Source organism: Struthio camelus, chromosome 3 (genome assembly GCF_040807025.1).
Source record: "Struthio camelus isolate bStrCam1 chromosome 3, bStrCam1.hap1, whole genome shotgun sequence".
Taxonomy (NCBI): domain Eukaryota; kingdom Metazoa; phylum Chordata; class Aves; order Struthioniformes; family Struthionidae; genus Struthio; species Struthio camelus.
This window is the reverse complement of record NC_090944.1, coordinates 140,437,464-140,463,535: the sequence shown is the minus strand read 5'-3', so window position 1 is coordinate 140,463,535 and position 26,072 is coordinate 140,437,464. Positions and strand designations below refer to the sequence as shown.

Below are 26,072 nucleotides of genomic sequence, written 5' to 3'. Positions count from 1 at the left end.
AAGGTCCCACGGGTAAGACGGCCGCCTGAGCTACAAAACCCTGTCTCTCGCCCTGAAAACTCTGTCCCTATCTCCTGTCCTTCGGCTGGTTCTCATGGCCTAGACACGTTTTTGTCTAAGTTCACGTTGCAGTCTACCTCCCTGCCATCTACCTGGAGCATCTCTCCTCCGTGTTCCAGTGGGGTAGCTTCTTCTCTTCTTCCTGTTTGGGTATCATCAGCAGGACTAGTGTGAGCCCAAGAGAGAAAGTTTTGCTTTCCACTACTATGACGTGTACCAGAATGAGCCCTGATCATTAGGGGGGCAACGGTGAAGGAAAGTTTTGCCGTGTTGTATCCACCTAGACACGTTTTTCTGATATTTACTAACTTTTCGAACTTTGAGTCTCTCTAGTGATGCTTGTGCTATTGGTACAACCTGGCTTGTTTTGAATAGATTGTTTCAAGGGGATAGAACCTTTTTCCCATAAGACACTTTTTAACATGGATAAAACAATGCTTCATCCAACCTAATTCTGAGAAAGTTGAACAGTTTTTTTTCTGAAGTTCAAAAAAAAAAAAAGTAAAATCCTCAGGCAGAGAGCCAACATGGAAAATTCCAGCTCAAACAATTAAATACCAGCAAAGTTATAAAGACTTTGAAAACAGGGGCTTGCAATAAAAAATGCTGGGCAGTTCCAACAGTTGTTCCTGTCCGAGTTCCCTATAGCATCCCTCCTATAATGGAGTTTGGCATAGGAAAAACTTTAAATAAATGAACCAGTTAAAAAATCCAAAGAGAAATTTATACTAACTTATAGTTACCTAGGAAAAAGTTAAATATAAAATAATCACATCGTTGTCACGATTTTATCATTATGTAAATAAGACATGCATGCATATATACATATATTTTTAAGAAAAATGAAGAGAAACGTTTGCCAGTTTGTGGAGGGAAATTTTTCTCAAGAAAAGGTATGTACACCACAGATCCAAGACAGTTTAGAGAATGAAATGAGATGTACAATCACTGTCTTCCTTTTCTGACTGTGTGATCCCATTTATGTAAAAAGCAGAATCTGCCCCTGAGGACTAGCCTCTGAAAGATGTGAATCGATGAAAATTCAAGCCGTTCTCTGTATCATTATTTTTCAGTTACATTTACATTCTTAGTTGACACTGCAGCCTCCAATGCGCAATAGTTAGAATCACAAAACCTGCATTGCGAAGGTTTGCATAAAAATTAATTAGCTTTCCTCTCCAGAGAGTATGCATCTTTCCAGGTCACCACTGAGGCCACTGGAGGTGCAACCGTAGCTGCTTGGGCATTGGAGCTCATTGCCCAGCTCCACTTTCCCATCTCACCAGCATAATCAACTTTCGCGATAAAAAGGAATTGTTCCATCGACTCTTTTACAAGACTGTCACAAGCAGCCTCATTCACTGCAGTAACACTTATGAAGCAGCGAGTAGTTTACATCACAGGCTCAGGGAATGCATTTACATTAACTGAAAAAAGAGAAGTAATCAAAAATAGCATAAATTACTCCACTATCATTTAACAAGTAACTTTTGTTTTTCCTCCATTAGAAACAGCAGTGTCAATCAAAGAAGGTGCTCCCAGACCTCTGCCTCCAAGAAGTCTAAGGCACCTTTCTCCTGGCCGTAACAGCAAGAGAAACGGGCTTTAAAAATGTACTGAGGGTACATGACACATTGGAGCACTGGGACATTCAGCAGAGAAAAAAAATATCCTGCAAGGACATGTTCCCCACCAAAGCATAAGCATGTACAACCAATTTTAACTTCGTAAAGTGCCACACTGGCCAGTATTTCTTACATCATTCAGCTGCTTATTGCGGGCTGGGGTGACCGTATCGGTTAGCTGCTTATTCCCCGCCTTTAAAGCTGCATCTCTTCTTGCTTGCTCAAGCAGAACTCTTGCTCGTTCTTTCAGTTCTTCCTGCCTCGACAACATTCGTTGCTTCAAAATAAAGAAATATAATTAACAGTAAGGCAGCCCCCGGCTACTTAACATTTATACAGTAGTTAATAGCCAGGAGCCTTCCTGTATAACACAGGTCAGGAGTCACATGGATTACAGTTTCATGAGGTGACAGAGCCTTCTCTAGAAATGAAAAGTAGAGATGATCAAAACATAAAATTAAAGAAAAGTCATAGGCCTTTATAATGTAAATAGAGTTCTCTCCCCTCCCCTTAAAACTTAATTTCTATCACTATTTAATGCTTTTAAACTGCCACTGTGGAAAAAAATTCATTGGCTTCATGGAAGCTAACTATGTTAAATGTGCCATGTGTTTACTTATTTACTTTAATATGTATGCAAATATAATGCTTCGTTGGCTACTTAAATGGGTATCTCTCATTTATAACCTAAATTGAACACAAAGAGGTTGGATCCAAGGCAAAAAAAAAAAAAAAAAGCAGTATCTTCTTCTGTTTCATTTAGGAATATCTACAGGGAAGGCCCTGCTTCACAGACATGACTGACTACTGTGCAGAGTAGAAATAACGGAAGGGGGATATCTGCAAAGGCAAAAGGAGCTGAGGTGATACTCCCAAGTATTTACGTACAACGCTGACTTCTTAGTCGAGGTCAGCTGTGAAGGCTCAGGAAAAACGCGTCTCCAGGCTCTCCCATGAGCTAGAACTGGGGCAGATGTTGCAGGCTGTGCTCCTGCAACAGCTATGTGGAAAAGTGAAATGGTTGACTCTAGCTGACAACTGGGGTTATGTTTGAGGTTCATATCTGAGATTTCATTACTTCGTGCAAATGCACAGAAGATGAACAAGTGAGAAAAGTCTTTAAAGCCATCTCTGCCTTTTTCTTGGTGTACTACACTCTTGCACATGACAATCTCAGTAGAAAACTCTCTCTCTCTCTCTCTCTCGCCCCGTTGTATTATTCTGTGTGGGCCAAACTGTTCCTTTCTCATCTGGTGTACAGAGAAGACGACAACGAAAAACTCCACGACGTTTCACTGATTAAAGGAGAGAAATTAGCTGACTATGGAACTAATATTTTCTCTGCTACCATCCATCTATGGGCTGCCTCTCTTAAGATAAAATGAATCCTTCCGGTGCTTACTTGGGGGAAAAAAAAACATAAAAACGTTTGAACCAATCCACAATACTGAAAGACTGTCTACAGTCTTTTCTTATTACAACTAACAGCATGAAGTGAAACAAAACCATAACTAGAGAAAGCTCTTTCGGGGGATAAACTGACGGGTCTAGTTTGGCATTTTTCATAAACAGGGCTGATAAGTGTGTTACATATTTTTGTGATGATACTATTTGCTGATAACACTCATCATTTACACAATATTCACCTTTCACCCTCACCATAAATCTGCAAGGTAGGTGGGCAAATACTTTTTATCTTTACAGATCGGAAAACTGATATTACGGTTAAGTAACATACTCGAGGCCTCTCAATCAACAGCACAACTTAGTATGCAGGAGTTTCTACATCACCATGGTGGGCCGTGTTCACTAGGCCATGTGGTCTCTCAGATAAGATTCAGAAATACGAGTGGTATATTCAAGACATTCAAGACATATTTTTTGAATATGAATCAATGAATTAATAACACTTTTTCATTTACTGCTTCAGCATGCAACAATCAGGAAAAAGATGCTGGGGGTTTCGTGGCCTCAAAGCCACCTTCTTTGACCTGCTTGAGAATACAACAACTTTGCTTACGTGTCTCGGAGACAGGTTGGAAAGATTTACTGTAGGACAATTCCGATAAAGGACTGTTATGAATTCTTTTTTTCATGCAATGGCTCTTTTTTCCACATCATATATTAGTCCAAATATTTCCGCTACTAAAGCTGTCTGGTTTGTCCGGCAATAAGGATACAGCAGCTATCCTGCCATTTATACTGCAGGTACGGTGTAGATTACAACGATGGAGAAAGGACCTGACCAGAAACTCCATGCTGACGCATATGCACGCAGAAAGTCTGAGTTTCTTACCTGGGCTGTTTTTGCAGTTTGATCTGCATGATTTAAAGCTGTTCTGGCATCAGTGTCAGAATCAGCTTCGGCTTGCCTCAAAGCAGCACGCTTTTTCCTGGTCAGATCTGCATCATTATTATAGGAATATCCAAGTTTAGAAGTAGGAGATAAACTCGGCTTTTTGCCAGGCGAACCGAGATCTGCTTTTGAGCTCTCGGTGGATCCTGGATGTCCCAGCTTTTCTTGCTCTGAGAAACTAATGGTACTGTCTGAACTCTGGTGCCTTTTCTTGTCACCATCTTCACAAGCAACTGTGGGAGACGCATCCTCCTTTTGATCGCCGACATGTGGCAAGTCACTCAAGTCTAAAGTGTCAGCTTTCAGCAATTTCTTCCTTCCCAACACAGGCTGCGCTTGTGTTGGGTCCGCACTACCGCCTTTCCCAACCTCGTCCGACGCAGAAGTCCTTCCAGAGCTGTGCTGGGATTTTTGTGGATCTGTGTCACTCCGAGTCCTGCGAGAAGAAGGGGAGGATGTACTCGGGCTTAAATGATCATCCGGGGTCTGATGCTCACTCTCAGATTCTCCAACGCCGCTGTCATTTACAAATACGGAGTCATCCTGAGAAACCAAGTCCGCCAGCCCACTGTCTGGCTGCTGCAGTTCGGGCTCCCGGTTCAGGTCATTCAGCTCCGCGTAGAATTTTTCCTGATCAACAGAGCTGTTGGTGTCCGTTTCATAGTTACCCACTTTATATGTGCTTTTACTGCTGTTCTCCTCTATCTGAACCACGTTTAATTCTTGGCCGCAGAAATGAGCCCTTATTTGATAGAGATAGGTCATAACAGTCAGTTTGTCAGGTATCGCTAATAAAACCATGTCAGAAGGTTCCAGCAGTCGCGATATTCCTAAACTGGCAAACCCATCATACGCCTTTAAAAACAGACAAAAGAAAGATTACAACACAGTAGTTTTTTACATATCGTAAAAGATCACGAATGCAGGCAGAAGTTTTAGTAAAAATAAACAAACATAAGCACAGCCAACATTACAGACACAGGTACGGGCTTGGATCTGTTACTTCCTATTTTTTTGGTAACTACCAGTAGCATGACAACTACTATTTTTCGTTGCACAGCCCAATGTCTCTGGACTCACAGATGTCTCCTGATGAATTCTAGACATCTTCTAGGATATCTTCATAGGAATGCAAAGCAAGAGAATATGACCAGCAAAGACATGCAAATGGCACTGTTTTAAGCGTTTTTAACATACTACCATAGTATAATAAAATCTTTTGTTACTCAAAATAAAGCCACTTTCATGAGTAAAAAGATGTGCATGGCAGTGCAACCTAAAAACCCTTCTGTTTGCCTTAAGAAAACCTACTAATATCTTAAATGGTTCTCACTCAAGTAGCAGGAAACAAGCAAATAAAAAAGTGTAGGAGTTGGGACAAAAAAAAGCAACTAAGGATGGGTTTTTAAGATAAGGAACAAAGATATAAGAAACATGACACTAATCCATCTTGGGCTTTATCACTGGTGATCAACCTTCTCCTTTCTACTGGTCATGTAATTGCAGTGATTTGTGTTGATGAAAAAGTACGTCCAGATAGCCAAAAAGAACAATACCCTAGATTACTTGATACAAGACCAAAATCACACCATTTTAGCAAAAAAAAAAAACCAAAAAACAACATTTTTAAAACATCTGTTGGTGCTAAATTTATAGAAAAGGGAGAGTCAATTTAATTCTCACTTTACTTCTGTTTCTAAAAGCTAAACAGTTTGGAGGCCTCTCAGTCTGTGAGGCCACATTGCATTATTTCTGCTAGCCCTTTAAGAGAGTGGGCTTGGTGCATCAGGTTTTTCTAGTTTTGAAGAATTAAAGCTGTTTCTCAATTTACAATTAATTATTACTATCCTGGATTAACCCTGGAAGACAATATTGTGTTTCAAGGAAGCCTTTAAAAAGGCCTCCTGTTAGGTTTAAAGCACTCAGACTTCTCCTCCCCCAGTAATTTTGCATCTCCTTTTTAGCCTCTTCTGAAGGATTCTAAAATTTTAACAGTCATTCCTATAGTATTTTGAACAAAAACAACAAAAGGATGCTGACTTTAAAACACGGAAACGACCTGTTCTTTTACGCTGACTTCAACTCTATCCCAGTTTGACGCTATTTCTGCAATTTATATCGTTTCAGAAGGGTGGCAGAAAGAAAAGAGAAATTAATTATGGTTTTATATCTTCTTTGTTTTCAAAGCATTACCTTTCGTAATAGTAAATCTTCAAGGTTTAGTTAGAATGGGGGTCTGGCTTGGTCTGCTCGCGGCAGGCCGGGTTATTTTAGTTGCTTTGAGAAAAGGAGGTGTTCTCATGCTCACTGCGATGCCCTAGAGCCACTCCAGAGCCACGGGCCAAAAAAGTTTTCCTTTAAGTCAGTTTTCAAACTCTACTTTCTGCCTGAGGTCTGACCGCTGAAATTTATCTTCCTGAAATTTTGTATGCTTCCCCTCGTGCTCAGGTATAACTTGTCAAAGCAATTCTGGTTAAGCAATTCTTATATCTATAGAACAAATAATTCAGAGAGCTTATCTATACATACTATCTATCTGAATAATTTATTTCTAAGCCCTTCTGGCTCTCTCTGTGCAAAATGATTTGGCCTAATAATCTTTTTTTTTCCTTTTTTTTTTTTTTCTTTCTGGTCTTTGGTGGAGAAACATCTCTTGGAAAGGTCAATTATGAGAGATTTGTTATGGAAACAGCAGATTGCTATGCCATTTATAAAAGTGAAGCCGTGCTTACATATAGAAGCAGTAATGGGAGAAGATACGCATGGCATATTTGGTCATACAAGCTCCAGAATGAGCAGAATAGTAGGAAAACGAGTGGTGGGAGGAAAGAAAAAGAATTGGGATGGCTGAAGATGGACAGCCGTCATTTCGCTGCTCTTGGGACCGAGAGGGAAGAGCAGGACGAGCCTGGACGAAGAGGCGAGGAGGGCGAGGGGGTGGAAGCGGCAGCCCCGAGGAGCACAGAGCATGGAGAACGGACGGAGAGCAGTGGGGGGACCTGGGCGGGCAGCACAAGCCATGCTGGGCTGCGGGAGCGATGAGCAGGCACACGCCGGCAGAAGACAGCCAGGGTCTGAAAGCGTGGCAAGCTACCTGCGCTCTCCCCAGGACCAAGCACAACCCCAGGATTTGTTGTTGTACTGATTAAGTGGGTCAGGGCTGATTCAGTGGCATAAATAACCTGTTGCCCCACGCTGAAGGTAGTGGGAGTTACCACTTCAAGAATGAAAGGACCGAAGGATGGGCTTAGCAGTCCCAGGCAGCCAAAGCCCACAGACATGACTTGACCTGAACTCTTTTATATCCTTAATTTCTTATTTATATGCTAATAAAACTAAATCCGAGGAATGTATCCCAGGGTCTGTAAAATGAAGGTGGGGACAGTGTTTTAGAGTTGTTAGGAAAGGCACTTGCTTAGAGTAGGCAATACTAAAGCAGAAGAAATTAATTTGAAATGATGGATATTCTTGATACAGCTGCAATTACTTTTTACTGCCTGCTAAGTTCTTCTGGTGATGTTTGAGATTAAACACAGTAGTTTTCCAGGGATGCCTACTTCCTACCCCCTCTCCTTCTCATGGTGGACAATCTGCATTTTTGCTTATTTGTTTTTTTGCTTTTGAAGGACTCAAGACATCTAGCTGGGCATGCAGATATTTGCAATTTGGTCTGCACACATTCTGCAGTCACTAGCTCTGTAAACAGCAATCATATGCTCTGTACATGTCCATAGCGCAATACGTGGTGGCTTCTTCTTCACTGTTAGAAAAGCTGGAGGCACCTTGACTTTTCAGCATATTTATAAATGTCTAGTGTCTGTAAGTAGCACATAGTATTAATAGAGTATGTCATGATACAGCATTTTCCAAGTCAAAGTACATTTTGTTAACCAGAGGCCTAAGCCTTGACTCTGCAAATGTTTACATGCACGTTTAACGCTGTGCTCCCGCGTGCTCCTACTGAGGTCAACAAGCAACACCGACACATACTAAATCTGTGCTTATGTCTTTCTGGACTCAACCAGTAGATGTGAACGTGAACTCCTGTTCTAAAAATATGGCTGCCAGCTTAAAGGCAAGAAGGTATTTCCATTTTTGCTCAATGCAACCCTTGCAGTTCTGAATTCCCCTCTTCAAATGTATATTCAACATGGATTCCTTCCTTATGAAATGGAATATTTTGTCAAGACAATAACTCGAGTACGAGTGTATTGAGGAATTTAATAGAAATGGTCCAAAATGGGAAAAAAAGCAAACAAAAGTGCCAATGTAACATCCAGGAGATAGACTACCATTTGCAAATGATAATCCTCTGAGCCAAAAAACCTTCTCCAAACAAAAAAAATTAAAAATGGAACATTACGGTTAGAGCCATATTGTTGTGCCCTTCCACTCTTGGCCTTTTCTCCCCTTCAAGTTTCAGCCAAGTGCAGCTTAGAAGCTTACATTTTCAAAATGCAGGACATATTATTAGTAATTTGAAAAACTCCTGGCCTTGATAAGGGACTCAACTGCCTGTATGCTGTAATTTTAGTATGTTATTCATTATTATTTATTAACAATCTGATGTATGTAGTAAAAAAATGGGTGGGTTAATGTTATAAAGAAGGTTGGGTGAATAGTTAGCGCTATTTAAGAGATTTAAGTAGAACCACAATTCTTTGGACCAGCTGAGAATGTTTTTTTCGGAGATGGAATTACGCTGTGGAAATTACACGACATACATACACACACGTAGGTACAGTGTATGTATATGCATCCAGAAGGACACTAGACAAATTTACCTATCTCCTGATGAAGTTTTTTTTTTTTTTTTCAATATCCTGACACGCTGATTGACAGACATCAATTGCAATCCGTCAGCACAAGCACCACAGGCAGTGCTCTCAACATTTCCCAATTATGTAACACACTGACATATTGGTCAAGATCGGATGTCACTGGTAAATAGCTTTTTTATTCAGCATCAGCGGCAGCCCCAATTTGGCAAATGACTAGCGGGCTTCATAAGGAAACTCTGAGGAGGTGCTTTTTGTAACAGCACATCTCCGCGTGTAATTATACACAGAAACGGCACTGAAATAGTTCTCTCTTAAGATTTCTTTTTTCTTTTTTCTTGGTGTTTTTTTTTTTTAATACAAGCAAGGCCACACATTTCTCAGAGATACATTCCCATGCGTTAACCTTTAATCTGTGGCCACTGTCACCTCTTACCTCCCTTCCTGGGAGGGGGAAAAAAAAGAGATGCTTCAGACAAAGAAAATTGTCCTATTCAGCCATAGATGTTAGTTTAATTGGTGAGGAGGAAGCGCTGTCAAAGGCGTTACATATCTGCATGGCATTGATAGGCAGCCGTCGCTCCCCGCGCTGCATTCGCTGCCATCAGGGGCACCCGGCGTTGTCGGGCAGAACTGTGTGAGACCAGGAAAGAAATCTGCAGGAAGCAACCAAGATCCTCGGTGTAGCTGGCAGGCAAAGGGTTGCAAAGCGATGAAAGAAAAAAGTGCGCAATCACAGCGATCCTTACTTCTCCCATACCGCGCTCTCAGAGACGGGCTGAAAAGTTGCCGCTGCGCCTCACCATTTGCCGGCACAGTTTCATAAGTAAAAGAGCACCGATTTTCCAGTTAGCGCTTTTAATTAACAATCTATTCGTTCCTTTTTTTTTTTTTTTTTTTTTTTTTATAATCCTGGTTAATTAGCGGGCACAACCAAGGAAACGTGAAGTTCAAAAACACATGGGCACAGACACCCCGGTGATGTCACAGGGAATCCACTTTGGGCACCGTAACACCCTGCTTTATTATGAAAAAGATATCATCATTCGAACCACTGATTAGATAACGCCAGTTCAGAGATACTTCATTATTTATAGTGCTTAAGTGCTGTTTTAATGGTGAGTTACTTCCTGGCTAATACTTAAGTGTTCAGGCGCATTAGAGTATAATTACCCTAAACACAAACTAATTTTAACAAAGTACTTCCAAAAATTCCTCGTATCTACAATCCATCATCCCCTAGTTATACCTGCTATATAATAATGAATGTAATTAGTTTATACAAAATATATTTTTATACTTTTAACCCAATTCCTTAAATTCAGTATTTTTAAAGTAGGGTAAAAATAAAATGACAGCATCAAGGAGAAAGCTCCTTAAAACCAATTTTCAGATGATTTTCAGGAATGATTTTCTTATCAGTGACTTGCGTGAAAATTATCATTTCTAAACACGTCCCCAGGGCCAAACGCAGGCATGTAAGCATCCCAAAGCTTGTAACATGCCTAAAACAGCGAGCAGAAATAAAAAGTCTTCTGGTGAGTCCCAGACTGAGTCCATGCTCCTTTGCAGAGCAACTTTTTGCATCTTTGGACCACAGAGGTATTCAAACATACCATTCAAAAGTGGCTTAAAACAGCTGCCCAGCGCAACACAACAAGCTATTTTGCTAATATTTCGGTTTATTTTCAACGCTTTTCATGCTAAGTTTTTCACATAGCGTAAAAATTCAGGTTTTACACCTACCACTTCACCTGATTATACACAATAAAACTTGATGTAAAATACCACCTTTAAGACTAGCCAAATTACAATCAGAGCAACACTGACTGCGATCAGTGCAAGGAGCCCTTCTCAGAGCAACGGAGAGAGGAGTCTGATGCGAGGCAACCCCAGAGCAGCCACACTCTTGATTTTCCTTTTTTATTAAGTGTCTGATCGGAAAAATAAGAGAAGCGATCACAAAGTATTACCCAGCCCTTCTCTCTCTCCTCACGGTTAATGTAGGCCACACAAATATTAAACTCCAATGCCAGCCTCGCACTTGTTGTGAGTGTTAAAGACCACGACAAACTGGAGTCAATAACGCACCCGACTGGAGCCACGGGAGGCTGAATGCCTTCTGTGAGCTGCAGTTACGACCTTACAAAACCACCCCACTTTCCCAAAATTAATAAAAACCTGCAGTGAAGCCAAAATTGAAGCTATGTCTTTTTTCCTGGCAGTCCTTACCTTTTTGTTGTTCTCTTTAATATCTTGAGGATTCAGGGCCTTGTAGTCACTGAGGGGGAAAATGGCACAGTGGGTATGTACAGTATTTGATAAAAGCCGCAGTTTTAAAACAAACTGAATCTAAAAATTCGACATACAATGATATCATACAGTAACTAGCAATTTCACAGCAATTCAATCAACAAAACTAATAGTGTGGAAAATTAAAGGAATAAATAAATAAATAAACAAACACACACCGATTACATGTTTTGTTGCCCGAAGCTTTCCATCTAAAAGCGAAGTTAAGGCAGGGACTAGAGGCCGGCCTTGACAACCAAATTTACCATGAGGTAATCCGTCCTTGTCAGTGTACAAAGAGCTACAGGCTGATTTCTCTCATCTCATTTCAACACTAGCACAATTTTCATAATCATCCTGAAGTCAGGTCTTTGTATAAGATTAAGAAGAAGAAAAATCAAATCGTGTAGCGGGGGGAAACAATCGGTTATGCAGCAAGGGAGAGCAAAGAGCTCCGGAAGTTTGAGCATTCATAAATCTGTTTTCTTAGAAAGGACGGTTCCTGCTTTAAAAGAAAAGGCTGAAACACGTTTGACACCTGAAATGAATGAACAGTGATTTGATTTTTATGCAAACTTAAGCTGTTACATTTTTCTGCGAGACTTAGCGTACACAGGCAGAAAGTATACCACTTACATGAGATCTGGTCTAAAGTGATGCAATATCGCACAAAAGGATAAACCGTTTCTCCACGATGTAGTAAAATTGGTGATTTTCACTCCCCTATAGTTTTTTGTAACTTCTTTGCACCACACGAGCAGTGACTGACTAGCATTTGGCTTTCTCCCCAAAACAGGACTCGGTATTGGGCTTGGCTGCAAAAAAGGAAAAAAAAAAAAAAAAAAAGAAGGGAGAGAAGATAAAAGAATTTAATGGAAGACGAGAATTAACGTTAATTGACCTAACTAGATGATCGGTATCCTTTGATGTGAGTCTAGGTCCTTCCCAGATGTCAGTTTACAACGACTGTAACTTGCAAAAGACACAGAGCGAGCGCAAGTTATTATCTCGGGTCTTTGCCCTCGGCGCTTGTCCCCGAAGGATGCAGCTACGCAGGATTGCACATCTACGTACCGCAGCAGGCCAAGAACGGGACGCGGCCGCCCCAAACGCTGAAACGCTTCAGGCATCCTCCTGCCCGGCCGGCGATACGCGCCCTCCAAAAGATTCCCCAAAACGCAGGCACGTAGAAGCAGCCCCACAAGCCCTTTCGCTTTTAATGAAGATAACGTTCAGCCGGCACCAAAAGCAAGGCATCTCAGGGTCAGAGTTTACCGCAGGTTGGGAGCCACTCTTGCAGCGTGAAGATCAAAGTCGCTGCGTGTGTGACATACGATGAATGCATGAACCTGGTATATGCTCAAGTGCACGTTTTCCAGCTCTGCTCCTCCTGCTGAAGTGGGCTACTGCGTGCAAGCGGCCCCAGCGCATCGTTTGTAAACAGCCACTTCCACCCCATACCCAGACCGTTCTCTCTCAGACGTTTTATTTTTGCTACGGGGAAAAACGATTCGGGCACCGGTCCTCTCAGATGCGGTTCCAGACAAATACCCTTAGCTAATAAGGGGCTTGCTTCCCCAAATTGTGCTGTGATGCTCTTATTAACGTCTTTGCTAGCGTAGTGAAAGAATTACAAGGAAATAAAGTAAGAAAGGAACCTATTCCAGGCGCTTGGCATTCAGCAGGGTGTCTGCAGCGTCTTCAGTTCAGCAGAGCACCCACTAATTGCAGTTGACGCTTTCGAGAAATACGCACTCGTTTCTTTACAGAAACATGTTCACTTTAGCAAGTTCTTAGATATAATTAAACAGCTGGAACTATCTGCCTAACATAAATCCAAAGTCTGAATTACAGAGCAAAAACTGAGGCCACTTACTTTGTCGGCGTAACGTAACTACAAACGCGTATATACAACAAACATACTATTGATTCGCCTTATGGCTGGAGAGTCCCCAAATTGAGATAAAAATAGAGCAAGCAACTTCTTATATCACAGCCACTTAGGCTGAACAAGCAAATCCTTTTGGCCGTATTGCCTGTTTGCGAAAGACCAACGATGCCCCCGCTTGACTAAAGGACGTCAGTGCTCAGCAGTTAACCACGAGCTACAAACCGATTTATGTTTTCACTGCTGGTGGGGAAGAAAATTTACAGAACCAGGAAAGTAATTTTTCATTTCCCCTGACAGTCAGCCCAAAAAGTTGTTTTATAAACGCACGTCCCTCATCCCCAGAGAGAAGCACCGCCAACCGATTTAGCATGCGCAAAACGTACACTTTACTGAGATTTTAAAACACCGGATCGTATGTATAAAATGACTTGTTCAGAAAGGGTTTTTTTTTTTTTTTAATCCTGTAAACGATTCAAATCAGGGTGAACAAATCCTTTAATGATGTGACAAATATCTCTAACTACACTGAATTAACATCTTAGCAGAGATGCACAAAATAGCGCACTAAGTAAGACATGACCCGCTTTGGTCACCACGCACCCGATCCTAATCCGAGCAGCACATATCGCGTAGGAGCCGCCGCACAGGTTCCCAGCGACAGAACTACGGTCAGATCCTGTCTTTTTTTTTTTTTTTTTTTTTAAACTAATCGAAGCGACAAACACTAATTAACTACTGACCCAAATTTAAGGTACGTTACTTAAAATACATTTGATATCTAAACTACATATATGGAAGTCATCCAGCTGGGAGAAAACGATGAAAATAGCGCTGTCATTATATGGCAAAGTTATGTTTCGGTGCTACCGTAAGCCCAGAGCTGCACCGGCCACACCGCAGAGCGCTCCTTACCACGTTCATCCCACGTCAACTGTAAAGTCATTTTTCACTTGTTGCTGAATCTCTCCACCAAAACATCAAATGTTCCAGTCCCCATCTAATTCTTCTCAGCTAACTCTGAAATGACCTTAGGCAATAGTACCTTTTAAATGCCTTAATTCAAGACGTCTAACATAAACTGAATATTTCAGTGACTTTAAAACTGAGTTTTATAGAAGCAATTAAAGGGCAACAAAAGCTGTTATATCAATACATTTAGTTGAATTTCAGATTTCATTTACAAATTATCAACTTATTAAAGCCAAATTACAATTCCTTGAAAATCTAACTGTAAGTTGGAGGGTTTTTTCCAAATTTGTGCTTCCATTTGCTAAAGTTTTTCTAAGAGTACTTCATCCACAATGTGCAAGGTTTTAGCACATGCACAGTAGAATTACACAGTTTATTCTTCTCTGTCTGATAAAGCAGAAATAATATACTGCTTTCTTTCCAGATCTAGTGCTCCAAATTTTTTGGATAAAGGTGAAGTTAACAATACGATAACGTTACACTCTTTTTCACCACCTGAGTCAAAGCTTTTTTTATTTAATCTCTGATAAAGTGTTCAACTCCAGACACACTGCCAAAATCCGAATAATGGCGGAATTGTGCTTAAGCGCTTGACATCACTCTAGAGGGGTTAAAAAAAAAGTTAATTTTGATTATTTTTGTGAAACACCACTATGCAAAACATTCTCTTTCAATACCTGCAGGTTGTACACGCCAGTTCACAGGTTCAGCGCAAATGCAAATACTACTGCTTATTTCTAGCAAATATTTGCTCTGTAAGATGGGTAGGAACTGATTAAATGAAACGAAAATTTAGTCAGCTTGTTCTTACATCGTTCTTTTAAGCACCGACTACACAATCGCGCTAGGCCACATTCTCTGAAAACTCGGAGATATCTAAGGGTTTTTTTAGCGGAGTTTCCAAACAGACTGCCAGATCTGCTCGCCGATAGGCGGGTTACCAACTCTAACGCAACCGCTCAGTAGCCAGCGGTGGATTAACTGTGTGGCAAGCGCAGAGGGACTGCAGCTGGTCCCTGGCACGCCAGCTCAGATCTACCTGCAGCGTCACGTGGGCGGATTTACCAGCTGGAGTCAGCGCTAGCTTCAGGATATCTTTGTTTCACAGTCAACAGAAGCGCTGAAGTGTCTTTACTTTATTCCTTTCACACGTGCTGGCAGCTAAATTAGTATGTTTGATACTGTATGTGTTTTTCCTCTTGGGAGGTTATCCCACCAGAGCATTCCTCTAGGCTAACGAGCGAACCCTCGCTTTAAATATTAGGCCGCATCTCAACATTTCAAAATATTTAAGTAATTGTTTTGCTGCTCTCAGGAACACAGCACCAGGCGCCACCGATGGTTCGCAAGGCTGGGCTTCAGCTGCGCCTCTGACGCATGTCGGCCAACGTTCCAGGGGAGAAGACAATCGAGCTGGGAGGTGGTGACGGGAACACGGGGCTCTCAACCAGGCCCCCACGAGAAACAGGGAGCAGCAGCCAGAAGGGAGAGAGCAGGCACTCAGCCTGAGCAGCTCTCAGGAGCTCTTCGACCCATCACACAGGGTGAGGAGCTTGAAGAGAGCAAGACGCAGTGATGAAGGCTGGAAGAAAAAGATGCTGAGAGGAGGCCTACCGAGGAGCAAGGAAAAAAAGTACATCACAGCGGTGGCAATCTGGGTGGATGACTTATGTGGTTTGAGTTTTATATTAATAAATATAACTTCCTAAGGAGGACAGGAGTTGAGAGAACAGTCTAGGAAGGCTAATTAACTGCAGAAGGAGAGGAAGCTGAGCTGGAGAGAGGGCTTGCAGGCAGACTAGGGAAGACCTGCAAACAATCAACAAACAAGTTACGTTGCTCAAGAAGCAAGTACAGGCAACGGTCTCTTCCTTATTTGACTGAGCAAAATAAAAGAGATTTTCCCTTGCCATTACCAAAGCTGCAATGCCATCTAGCTCGCTGAAAATTGTGAAACCATTAAAATGCAAGATGAGGCAAATGAAAGTGGCACATAGCGAAGTGAGACAAAACGTGACACGCACAGCTGGATGTAGAAAAAGTTAGGGAAACTCAGCTGAACTGAGATGTGGTCTGAAAGCTGCCATGAAGGTACAATAGAGACAAACCAGCCAACACATTTCAGTCAAATAGATCATTTTATATCCTCAAAACGCCATCCTCAAATTCTATTTTTCAAACACAGGGCTCTACCATAAGAACTGCCCGGCACAGGAGTATTCTAAAGTATGGCTCATTTAATAGCATTTGTGCCTCTGACAGGTGTGTGTGTGTCCAGTGGGCATTCAGTGTTGTTTATTCTGGGCTGTGGAACAGTCCAGGCATAAGTCAAAAGCTGATTTTTCACTAGTAACAGGACAGAAATAGAATATGGAAATCAAGACTGCCAAGATGGACTAAAACTGCTTTGTGTTTTCTTCTAAAGATGGAGCAAAACCTCATCCCAACTGGGCCATGAAGATATGTTCTCTATTTAGGCTATTTATTTTTTAAGTGGCAAGTCACCAAAACATTATCGTGGTTCCAGTGATACAACAAAATACAAGTGGCATTGCTCTTTTTTTTTTTTTCTGGTAAGTAAGGTAGGCCTAAGTATTAGAGAAGTTTGCTAGACATATAATCTACTGCTCGTTCCCATTTCCCAGACACAAATGTGAGGAGTTCTGCTATCTAACGACCCTAACACAAACAAGTCAGTTTAACAACATATTCTCTAACTTTGCATGATTTGCAAAACTTTGTATGATTGCACAAAACATCTCCAAAATCTACTGTCCTTGAAGATGACAAATCTAGAAATTCAGCTGCCCTGTAAGAGTCATAGACTCACTAAATTTGTTTTCTATATATGATTAACAGCAAATATTTAGGGAAATCCCGGATTTCTCCAGCATCTTTAAACCTTCCTTGTTCTTCTGACTATGCCTTCAGCTATTATGGATATGCAACAAAACATAAACTTTTACCTTAAAAGGCTCAGGCATAAGTGTTTAATTGTTTATCAGAAGAAGAGGCATTTAACAGGTTTCATTTCAGCACAATGAAACCATTTCATATTCAATCACAACCTTAATATTTAGATATTTGCCCAAACTGACACGATGCTCTGAGTGCTCACGATGACCTGGCAAGATCTGGAAGGCAAGGAGAACGGTGAATCCTTGGGACATGCCTCAAGTTTGCTGTCAGTGATGTAGGTGAAATTATTTCAGTCTTAAGGGTTTTCAGTTGCGTGTTACATATATTAGTGGATATGAGTTTGGAAAGAACTTTTCCAAACTATGCCTGGGAAAAGAAAAGGAAAGCAGTAACAGTACGTACACGTTATCTAAAACACTAGGATATGGAATAAACGTAACTTTCTAGACAACAAGAACGACAGACCCATTCAGTCTGGGAAGAAGAAGAAAGCAATCAAGGCTGCCTGGGTAGTCTCTTCTGTGGTTTTCCAAATTAGATGGATTTGCAAAAGGCAATGGAAGGCACTGGCTTGCAGCCCTGCGGAGAAGAGTGACATGCTGGGGAAGGGAATAATTTCCTGCAAGGTTTACCCCACCCAAATTTGCCTCTCAACATAGTTGAGGGGGGTATTTATTTTTAGTGCTTTCAGTATGTTTAACCATATGGCGCAGTGTTTAACTGAATACTTGGGATCTCTGACCTGACAGTCATCATACAATATTAGAGCGCTCTGCAATGGGTAAATGAGCTCACTGACACAATAAAGAGACTCACAATTAGTATTTTACAAATAGGGAAACTGAGATGGAACTAAATAACTTGCCTGAACCAATAAAGTGAATCAACTAAAGTGAATCATGAGAACTCAAAAGACTCTGCCGGTATGAATCTAGTATATGCATTCACGTCATGCCACCAAAGCAACTGTGCCTTCTCCAGACTCCAGGAGCAGTCCAGAGCGCTCAGAATAACCAAAAAACAAGTTCCAGACTTGACCAAGTTAAGATCAAGTCAGGACTTGGACACCCAGAAGACAGGAACATGCAATTCATGGCCTCAAATACTGGTCTAGGTGGCTTGGTCAGTGCCACACAGAAGTCCACTGTCATGACTTCTGGCCAGGCTCTTTGTGCCATGCAGCATTCATCCTGCATAATGAAGAGACCATCCTCCTCCTTTAAACAACTTCCAATTTTTACAAAAAATCGGATGGCAGCCATACAGACACCTATTCTATTACAGGATCCGGTTAATTCCGCTCTGAGAACTTACTAAAGAAGTGGTCCAGCAGAAAAAACATAGTATATAGTCTTTAAACGCGCATATTTATATAAAGTCTATATACTCAGTGCACACAAAAATGGGAGAGATTATAGTAACAGACATAACCTTAACTTTGGCAATTCAAAACATCTAAGCACTTAATTTTGTAATTTTTGTTACTACCTGGCAACTTTCTTTTAGTTTTCACTTTGTCTAGTAAGGAAGTAACTTCTTACATTAAGGGTTTGGTTTGGTTTTTGCCGCTTGAGGATTAAAAGGGTAAAAAGAAATGCAAGCATTACAGAACTGAACTCCAAACCTCCAGAACCACAAGCCACAACACTTCAACTACCGGGACAATTTCATCGCTTGGGCAACAGGACACAGAGCCTGTCTGCTCACGGGAATTAATTAAGACGACGACAGTTTATTTCAAGCTGAATAACAATAACTGCAACTCCCTCCCCCGTGGACGTTCTTAACAGAGGATAACAGCATCCACAGAGGAAGTTAGGATAGCTAATTCACCAGGTTGAGAAGCCCTAAATTTATTAACCAAGAGCAAGGGGAAGATTATGTTAATGAGCTGGCAAAGGAGAAGCAAGTCTGAGACAACAGAAAGAATTTGGTTACTTATGTGCAAGTGATTTCACCTGACGGTCAGTACAGCCAGGAAAAAAAAGGCCTGGCAAGCTCCTTCTGAGATTCAAGCCTTACAAAAGGATTGGCTGAGGCTCCTCTACCTCCTTGGACGACGTGTTTTCAACAAAAGAAACGGGCACAGGTATATAATTCATCCCGTCAAGCCAAAGTGAACGCTGAGCTCGTTCTCTGCTGATATTTGTAATATAACAGTACCAACGGGTCACACGTGGGGACGGGGCCTCATTTTCCTGCTCTCAGGAGAGCAGCGTTCTCCTCTTTCCTCCTGCCCATCGCCCTTCTCCACTCGCCCCGGTGGCACGCGGGCTGGACTCTCTGCTCCTCTGCAATCGGCACCGAGAGCACAGAGGAGCGACCAGGATGCCGCCGGTTCACAATTCCTGGCCTTCTGCCACGACGGGAACGTTCAAGGTTTTGGGCAGCTTGCCAGAATTAAGCAACTTAAACCACAGATGAGGAATAGCAATTTTCAAAGCTTTTAACTTTGTTAAATGTGAAGCGAACTAGCAAAATGCACCTCCCTGGGCCCAAGGCTATCTCTGCCACATTTCAAAGGCCTGCAGCAAACAATGGAAGTGTTGGAGCTTGTCAGGAAAGGTCACAAGAATCTCTTCTGAAAGAAAGCATAAGGCAAACTAAAAATGATAGTCATTGCCAATTCTTCCTAAAAACAGTGAACTCTTGCTGCTTTTGCAGAAATTTCTAGTTTTTGTTTTGTTTTTAACATCAGCCATTAAACAAACGCAAGCCATTCTCCCACCCTTCGAAACATTTCAACGGACTTGTTTTTTTTCAGGCACTCTTCTGCTGTGGTATCACTAATGTGACATTGCTCCACAGAAACGTATAGGATGTTTTGTAAACTCTTGCCTGTTTGTAAATCCGGCGCATCACTGATATTAATGCACAGACACAGGCAAATTTATGGACATGTCAGTCTTTGCCTACGAGACAACTTTGTTTTAAATACTTGCGAGTACAACCCAGATGCTGGATTTGCACAGGTATTGCACTAGCAATGGAAAATATTCTGTACGCTGGGGGGCTTCGAGCATGTGGTAAGTCTGGCACTGATGACGCAGACATCTGAATTCCAGACAGTGCTTCCTGATGGAGGGTGTAAATAAAAGCAGCATATTCCACAGTCTTGCAAGAGCCACTGGTGGCCAGGACCAGGCAAAAAGATCGCTGCTCTTCACAAAGCTCATTAGGATAGCTGTAGGCGCACGAGGATTTAATGGAAATGCGCCAGGTTTCACCTTGCTAACCTACTGCATCAGCAGCCCCCTCTATGCAAACAATAATAACAAGAGCAAGATCAATAAAAATGTTGCTTCACCACTCAGTGGTAAGGGGGGTTTAAAGGGAGCTACTGAAAGATGATGCAGAGAAGGCTGAAATGTTCAATGCCTTTTTTTTTCCCCCCGTCAGTCTTTATTCTACAGGCCAGATGCAAGTCGGTGACCAGCATTATTAATATCAGACACAAAAAGGTCAGATCTCAGCCAGGTGTGGAAAAGAAGAGGTTAGAAAGAGTTTTGATAGGCCAGATGCTTTCAGATCAGCTGGACATGTTTAATGTAATCTTAGGATACTGAATCTGAAATAACATTACAACCATTAATGGTCAGTTGAAGATGGATGAGATACTAGGGGAGTGGGAAAAGACTAAATTCCCTTCTGGTCCTCAAAGGCAGAAGAAAAAAAAAGAATCAGGAGAGTATAGACAAACTACTGAAAAAACTGTGGAAGAAATATTAAAGTCATTTGTTGGCACGTGAAAGATAAAAAGGAGACACGCAGCTAACAACATGAATTTGTCACGAACAAATCATGACAACTAATTTCTTTCTACAAGACGGAGGAAGGCAGGAGAGGGAAGAAGCAGCAGACAGCACTTATTATGATTGCAGTTAAGCTCTTTTTACTCTCTCTCAAGATATTCTCATAAGAAAGCAAGGAAAACAGAGCCTTAATGAGACTGACATAGCATAGGTGCAAAACAGACTGGAAAACTATACCCCAGATTAGTTTTAAACGAGTCTTTGTCAGAAAGGCATGAGGCAGTAGAAGGGGTTCTGCAAACATATTTCTTGGGTTCAGTTCTGCTGAATGTTTGAATTAGCAAGGTGGGTGATGGGCTAGACCCTGAAGCTGGGATGGACATCAAATACACTACAAGTTCTCAAAATGATCACAAACAGAGGAGAAAAGGTCTGGAAAAAAAGCATGAAATTCAATAGGTACAAGTGCAACATAGGAAAGAGTAACCATTTACATAAAGGCAGGACGAGGAAGAACTGGTTAGGTAACAGTTCTTCATATAAGGATGTGGGGGAAACAGTGTACTCAAGCTGAACATAAATCAACAACATCAAGTTGTTGTGAAAAAGGCAAACAACGTACCGAGATGTACAGACAGGAATAAAGCTTGCAAGACATGTACTGCCTCTCCCACTCCACTCAGCATCAATAAAGCTGCAGCTGAAATGTTATGTTAAGTTTCGCGTGACAGAGTGTACACAAGATGAATCCAAAAATATAGCAGAAAAAGATCAGAAAAAAGAAGAACCATGGAGAAAGCTGGGGTAAGTTTAGGTTATTCTCCTTAAAAAAAAAAAAAAAATTATAGAGGAAGGGAACATGCTAACTCTTCCAGGAGTCCGAAAGAGAAAAGAAAATCCTTTGTTCCCCCTGCCAGTATTTAACAAAAAAACCTACAGGCTTTAACCAAAACAGCTAGATGTTTGGAGGAACAATCCCTAAGACAGTACAACGACACACTGGCACAGATTGCCGTGAGAAGCCACGGAGTCTTCATTACTGGAGGTCTTTAACAAGACCAGAGAGGTTGTGGGGTTTCCTTCCTTGGAGACATTCAAAAGCCATCTGGACACAATCCTGGGCAACATGCTCTAAGTGACCCTGCTTGAGCAGGGGGGGGTTGGACTAGATGATCTCCAGAGGTCCCTGCCAACCTAAACCATTCTGTAAAACTTTTACTTTGGAAAAGCTGGATGTGCTTTTTGGGCAAGTGGCAGAACCCAGTGATGTCCCCAGATGAGTTTCAGACCTACTTACTCTGTGATTCTTAACTCCCCACACTACGTGGAAAGCCCAGAAGTGGCACGCGGTCATGGGGCTACACAGGGCTGTCCTTTCTTGTGAAGGGTGGCGTATTTTAGCTTTTCTGCATAATTAGAATCTGCTTCCCTAGCTATTTGAACACATAGGAAGTTCAACAACCGCAATGCAGCGACGCTCTTTGTCCAATTCAGTTGGAGTAGAGTATGTCATTTACTTATCTGTTAATTGTTTAAGAGAGAGGCTACGGAAGAAGTACAACCTGGCCACTCTGACTGCTCTTCATCGACACTGCCAGAGAGGAAGACTCTCTCCCATTCAGCACATCTCCTCAGTAAATCACAAAGACTCTTTAAAATCTAGGATACATTAGAAAGACTACTTCATCTGTAACGTAAGAGTTCAATTCAAACCCAGGACAACAGTCAGTAAAAGGAACCACTTGATTACAGATTGATGAAATTAGGTGTTTAGAAAAATAGTCAAATCGTAAGCAAAACAGCAGCTGAATCAGCTGGATTCAGCTCTCACAGTCATAGCAGAGGTCACGGGCAGAGTGAACATGGAGATAAAATTTCTGGGTTTTTTGTTTTTAAGACAAAACAAAGGTGATAGATATATGGAAAATCCTTCTACACCATAAACAGAATATATCACTCACAAAAACCTTTCATAAACTGCATATAAAACCAAAATATTATTAAAGAAATAAGGCAGGTGAAAACCTGAGGAATGACAGAATTGAATAGTCTTGATTTAGCTGCCCAATGGAATAAACATTATTTAAGCCCTCTGAAAGCAGAGAGCTATCTTTATCTCATTGAATAGTACCTTATTCTGTTAATAGCCCCCATGGAATAACAGCCAGTACTCAAAGACTCACTAGCTTAATGAACATAACAAGACTGGCACAATCTGGAGCTTAATTTGCATGTAGTTTGAATATTTTTGCTTTATTATGTTCAGTTCAGAAGAAAAATACACATAAAAGTAACAGCTATTCAAGTGCCACTTGGCTTAACCTATATTTTTCCAGGAATTCTTATGCTATCCAAATTTGCTAATTGCTAGGACTTGTGCAGCTAAAAGGAGAAATATGTTAAGAGAAAATACCCTTTTTGTTTTTATAATACATAATTAACACAAGCTTTTCCAGCTCGAACACTAGCAAATCTATCCTCTTGAAAAATACACACATCATTTTCATGCTACAAATTAAATTTGGTGTGGTTATGCTTTTAGCACTCAACAAGTAAAAGCTTGCAAATGAAAAGCTGAAGCATAAAGGTATGGCAAGTCTCATTTAAGAAATCAAAATCTTCAGAAAACAGGAACTCTCTCCAGAAAAGGCAAGAAAAGCTGCTAATAATTAAGTACTGCTTTTGATTAACACTTTATACTACGTGTTTATTTTGCAAGTCTTCATTTAAGCAGCTCTTGATAGAAAACTAATCAAATCACTGCACTTCATTCCCATATGATGTCTGGCTAATAACCACACAACAGTTGGAAACTGTCAAAATATCTTACAGCTCAATTGTAATTACCATCCAAGTCTAAGCATGCAGTAATTGGGCGTTAGCCATATTTTAGGGGTGTTACAGCAATACACAGCAGTGACGACTTCTGTGCTTCTTTTTTTCACACATGTAAAAATCCTGAACGAACCCAAGGATTTCCTTCATCAAATTCTGAATGAAATACATATTAGTACATTCTTTGCAGAGATAGCTTTTTTTTTTAAACGACATAGTACTTATTTCAAAATTTTTAAAATTTGCCTGACATTCAGAACTACAGCATTAGTTCAACAGTTATTCTTCTTTACTGGCTTAATTACCCTAAAACAAAAAATACATTATCAGATAAATAAATAAACATTTTGTCCAAAACATTACAGGCTACAAGCTTTGCCATAAGCTGTGGTGAAATCTGATTTTGACTTGAAGGAATAAATTTTGCAGATTATAGAGACAAAATTCCAAGCAGCGAGAGATAAGCAGCACTATGAAAATATGGTAACGCCTGGAACTTTAACGGGCTTTTAGCAGGTACAATTATGTATGTAACGAGTGTAATACTCCCAAGTGTTGTATATGGATGATAGCCTGCTAGATTTTCTTGAACAGACAGCTCTAGAGGGTCTCCAGATTGTCTAGAATTGGTATTTCAAAGGCAAGTACCACTGCAGTATCAGAGAGAGGGATTCACGACACCCGACTCACCTGCCTTTCAACGCTTATTCATATCATTAATCCACGCATTAAATATCTGTAACTGCACAGTGACAAGACCGACGACATCACTGGATCCCTAATGTGTTAATATCCAATGGATTAAGATCCTTAAAAGACATTATGCCTAAGAACTGACAGGCTATAAATGGAAGGAAGCGTTGTGCTTTAAGAGTCCTTCGGACATAATCGATGCAGTCGGGTTTAATAAAATTAAGTAGCCTTGAAGGAAAGGCTCTCAGCTGGTCCTGGGATAAGGCAACGCTTTGCCTGCTTCTGCCGCGAGCTGCTCACGGCTCCAGCCCATTCGCCCCCAGCCGGGAGGGCCAGAGAGGACGAGGAACCTCCTTGCCGGAGAGCCGGCCCCAGAAGACGGCTCCTCTCAACCAGCAGGTGCTAGAAGGGGGCGGCAGAAGGCATCGACAGCACTCTCCTTCGAGGCTGAGGTTGATCAGCCCCGAGGAGCTAGAGGGGGGGGAAATTGGAGCCAAATGCCGGCACGAATGCAGCAAACCCAGGCTCAAGCCTTGTACGTTGCCCTTAACAAGCCTCATCAAGTCAGGGTGTTGCAACGCGTACGGCACTTATCAGGCACGCATCTCGGGCGCCTGCAACGCTTCGCCCTGCACGAGCACCTCGGGATAAGTGGAGGAGGGAAAAGAAGGGAGCCTTACACAGGAATTTCCATGCTTTGGGAAGTGTAAATTAGAGCATTACTACTAGTTTGACAGTAAGTTTGTTAATAAATCTGTAACAACATTATCTACTTGCATAACAAGAGATTAAATGATTAGGACAATCTTTGAAATGGGGAGAATAAAGGGAAGCGAAAGAATACATAAGGGAGAACTGTGGTAACAGTCTGGGGGTAATTTCTGAACTTTCATAGATACATAAAGCCAACATATTTTATACTTTGTTGATCCTGCTCTAATTAAGCTTCTGGTGAAACCTACAAAGTTTATTCTGATACTGAGCGAGTTGGATTAGTTTATTAAAAATTATTTGAAGGTATCGGTAGGATTCATCATCTTAAAACGTGGGCTTTGCAGGTTGCTATGCAACAGTTTGCTGCAAAAGCAGGACACAGGACACGGCTAGGAAACAAGCACAGTGACGTCACTTGAGTAACATCCGCCGCGCATCCTCAGTTCCACAGGGGAGGAGCTCAAAGGGCCACTTTGCCTCCAGCTGCAATGAAATTTAGACACTGCTCATACAGAAGTGCTAGTAGGGAGAACGAGGAGGTGATAAACACGCAGCATGCATGCTAGTTTCAGCCATAGCTTAGTTCCTCCATGAGTCTTGCACAGTCTTTGTTTCCTAGTGTAGGTAAATGTTTAAAAGCACGTTTGCAATGATTTTCATTATGTCCTATTTATAATACCTTGGCAGTGTAAGGTACTGCTACTATTTCATAGCTCTACCACACGTCAAGCTTTGCAACGCCTGACGTCTGCAAGCACAGAGGGGAGAAAGGGAGGGCACCGGGCTCTCAGGAGAACAATTCAGATGCAGAAGATCCGTCTCCCAAGACTTCTTTGGCGGGCAGTGGAGATGGGTTCCTCGAGATGGGTTCCTCTTAGGGGATGCTACCTCTGCCCAGAGATTACGGTACGCTCTCCAGAAATGTTTGGCATTCGAAATCACACGTGAACAGTACCGTGGCAAGTGACTTACTAAACAAAAGTCAAAGGGGACATTCTTATGGAGGTTCAGTCCAAAGAAACTACAATCTCACTAGCCAAACTCACTAACCAGTTCTTTGCTTTTAAAAGAATCCTCCAACTTCTGCGGGGCAAAACAGGCAATGAGATCATAGCAGGACTTTCCCCTTACACCAATTTCACTCCATATACACAACAATACCCTCCCATTTAAATATATTTAAAATCT

The 26,072-nt window shown here is 41.5% G+C and overlaps 1 protein-coding gene across 28 annotated transcripts in view; it reads right to left on the bottom strand.

Moving 5' to 3' along the window:
- EHBP1 (EH domain binding protein 1) overlaps nucleotides 1–26,072 on the bottom strand; it is a 283,064-nt gene that overhangs the window by 68,265 nt on the left and 188,727 nt on the right. For all 28 annotated transcript variants that reach the window (XM_068940596.1, XM_068940595.1, XM_068940601.1 and 25 more), the window contains 4 exons: nucleotides 11,748–11,926; nucleotides 11,052–11,100; nucleotides 3,982–4,896; nucleotides 1,819–1,962 (listed from right to left, as the gene is read on the bottom strand). In XM_068940596.1, coding sequence (XP_068796697.1) covers nucleotides 1,819–1,962; nucleotides 3,982–4,896; nucleotides 11,052–11,100; nucleotides 11,748–11,926 — 1,287 coding nt within the window. The remainder of the gene's footprint in view (nucleotides 1–1,818; nucleotides 1,963–3,981; nucleotides 4,897–11,051; nucleotides 11,101–11,747; nucleotides 11,927–26,072) is intronic.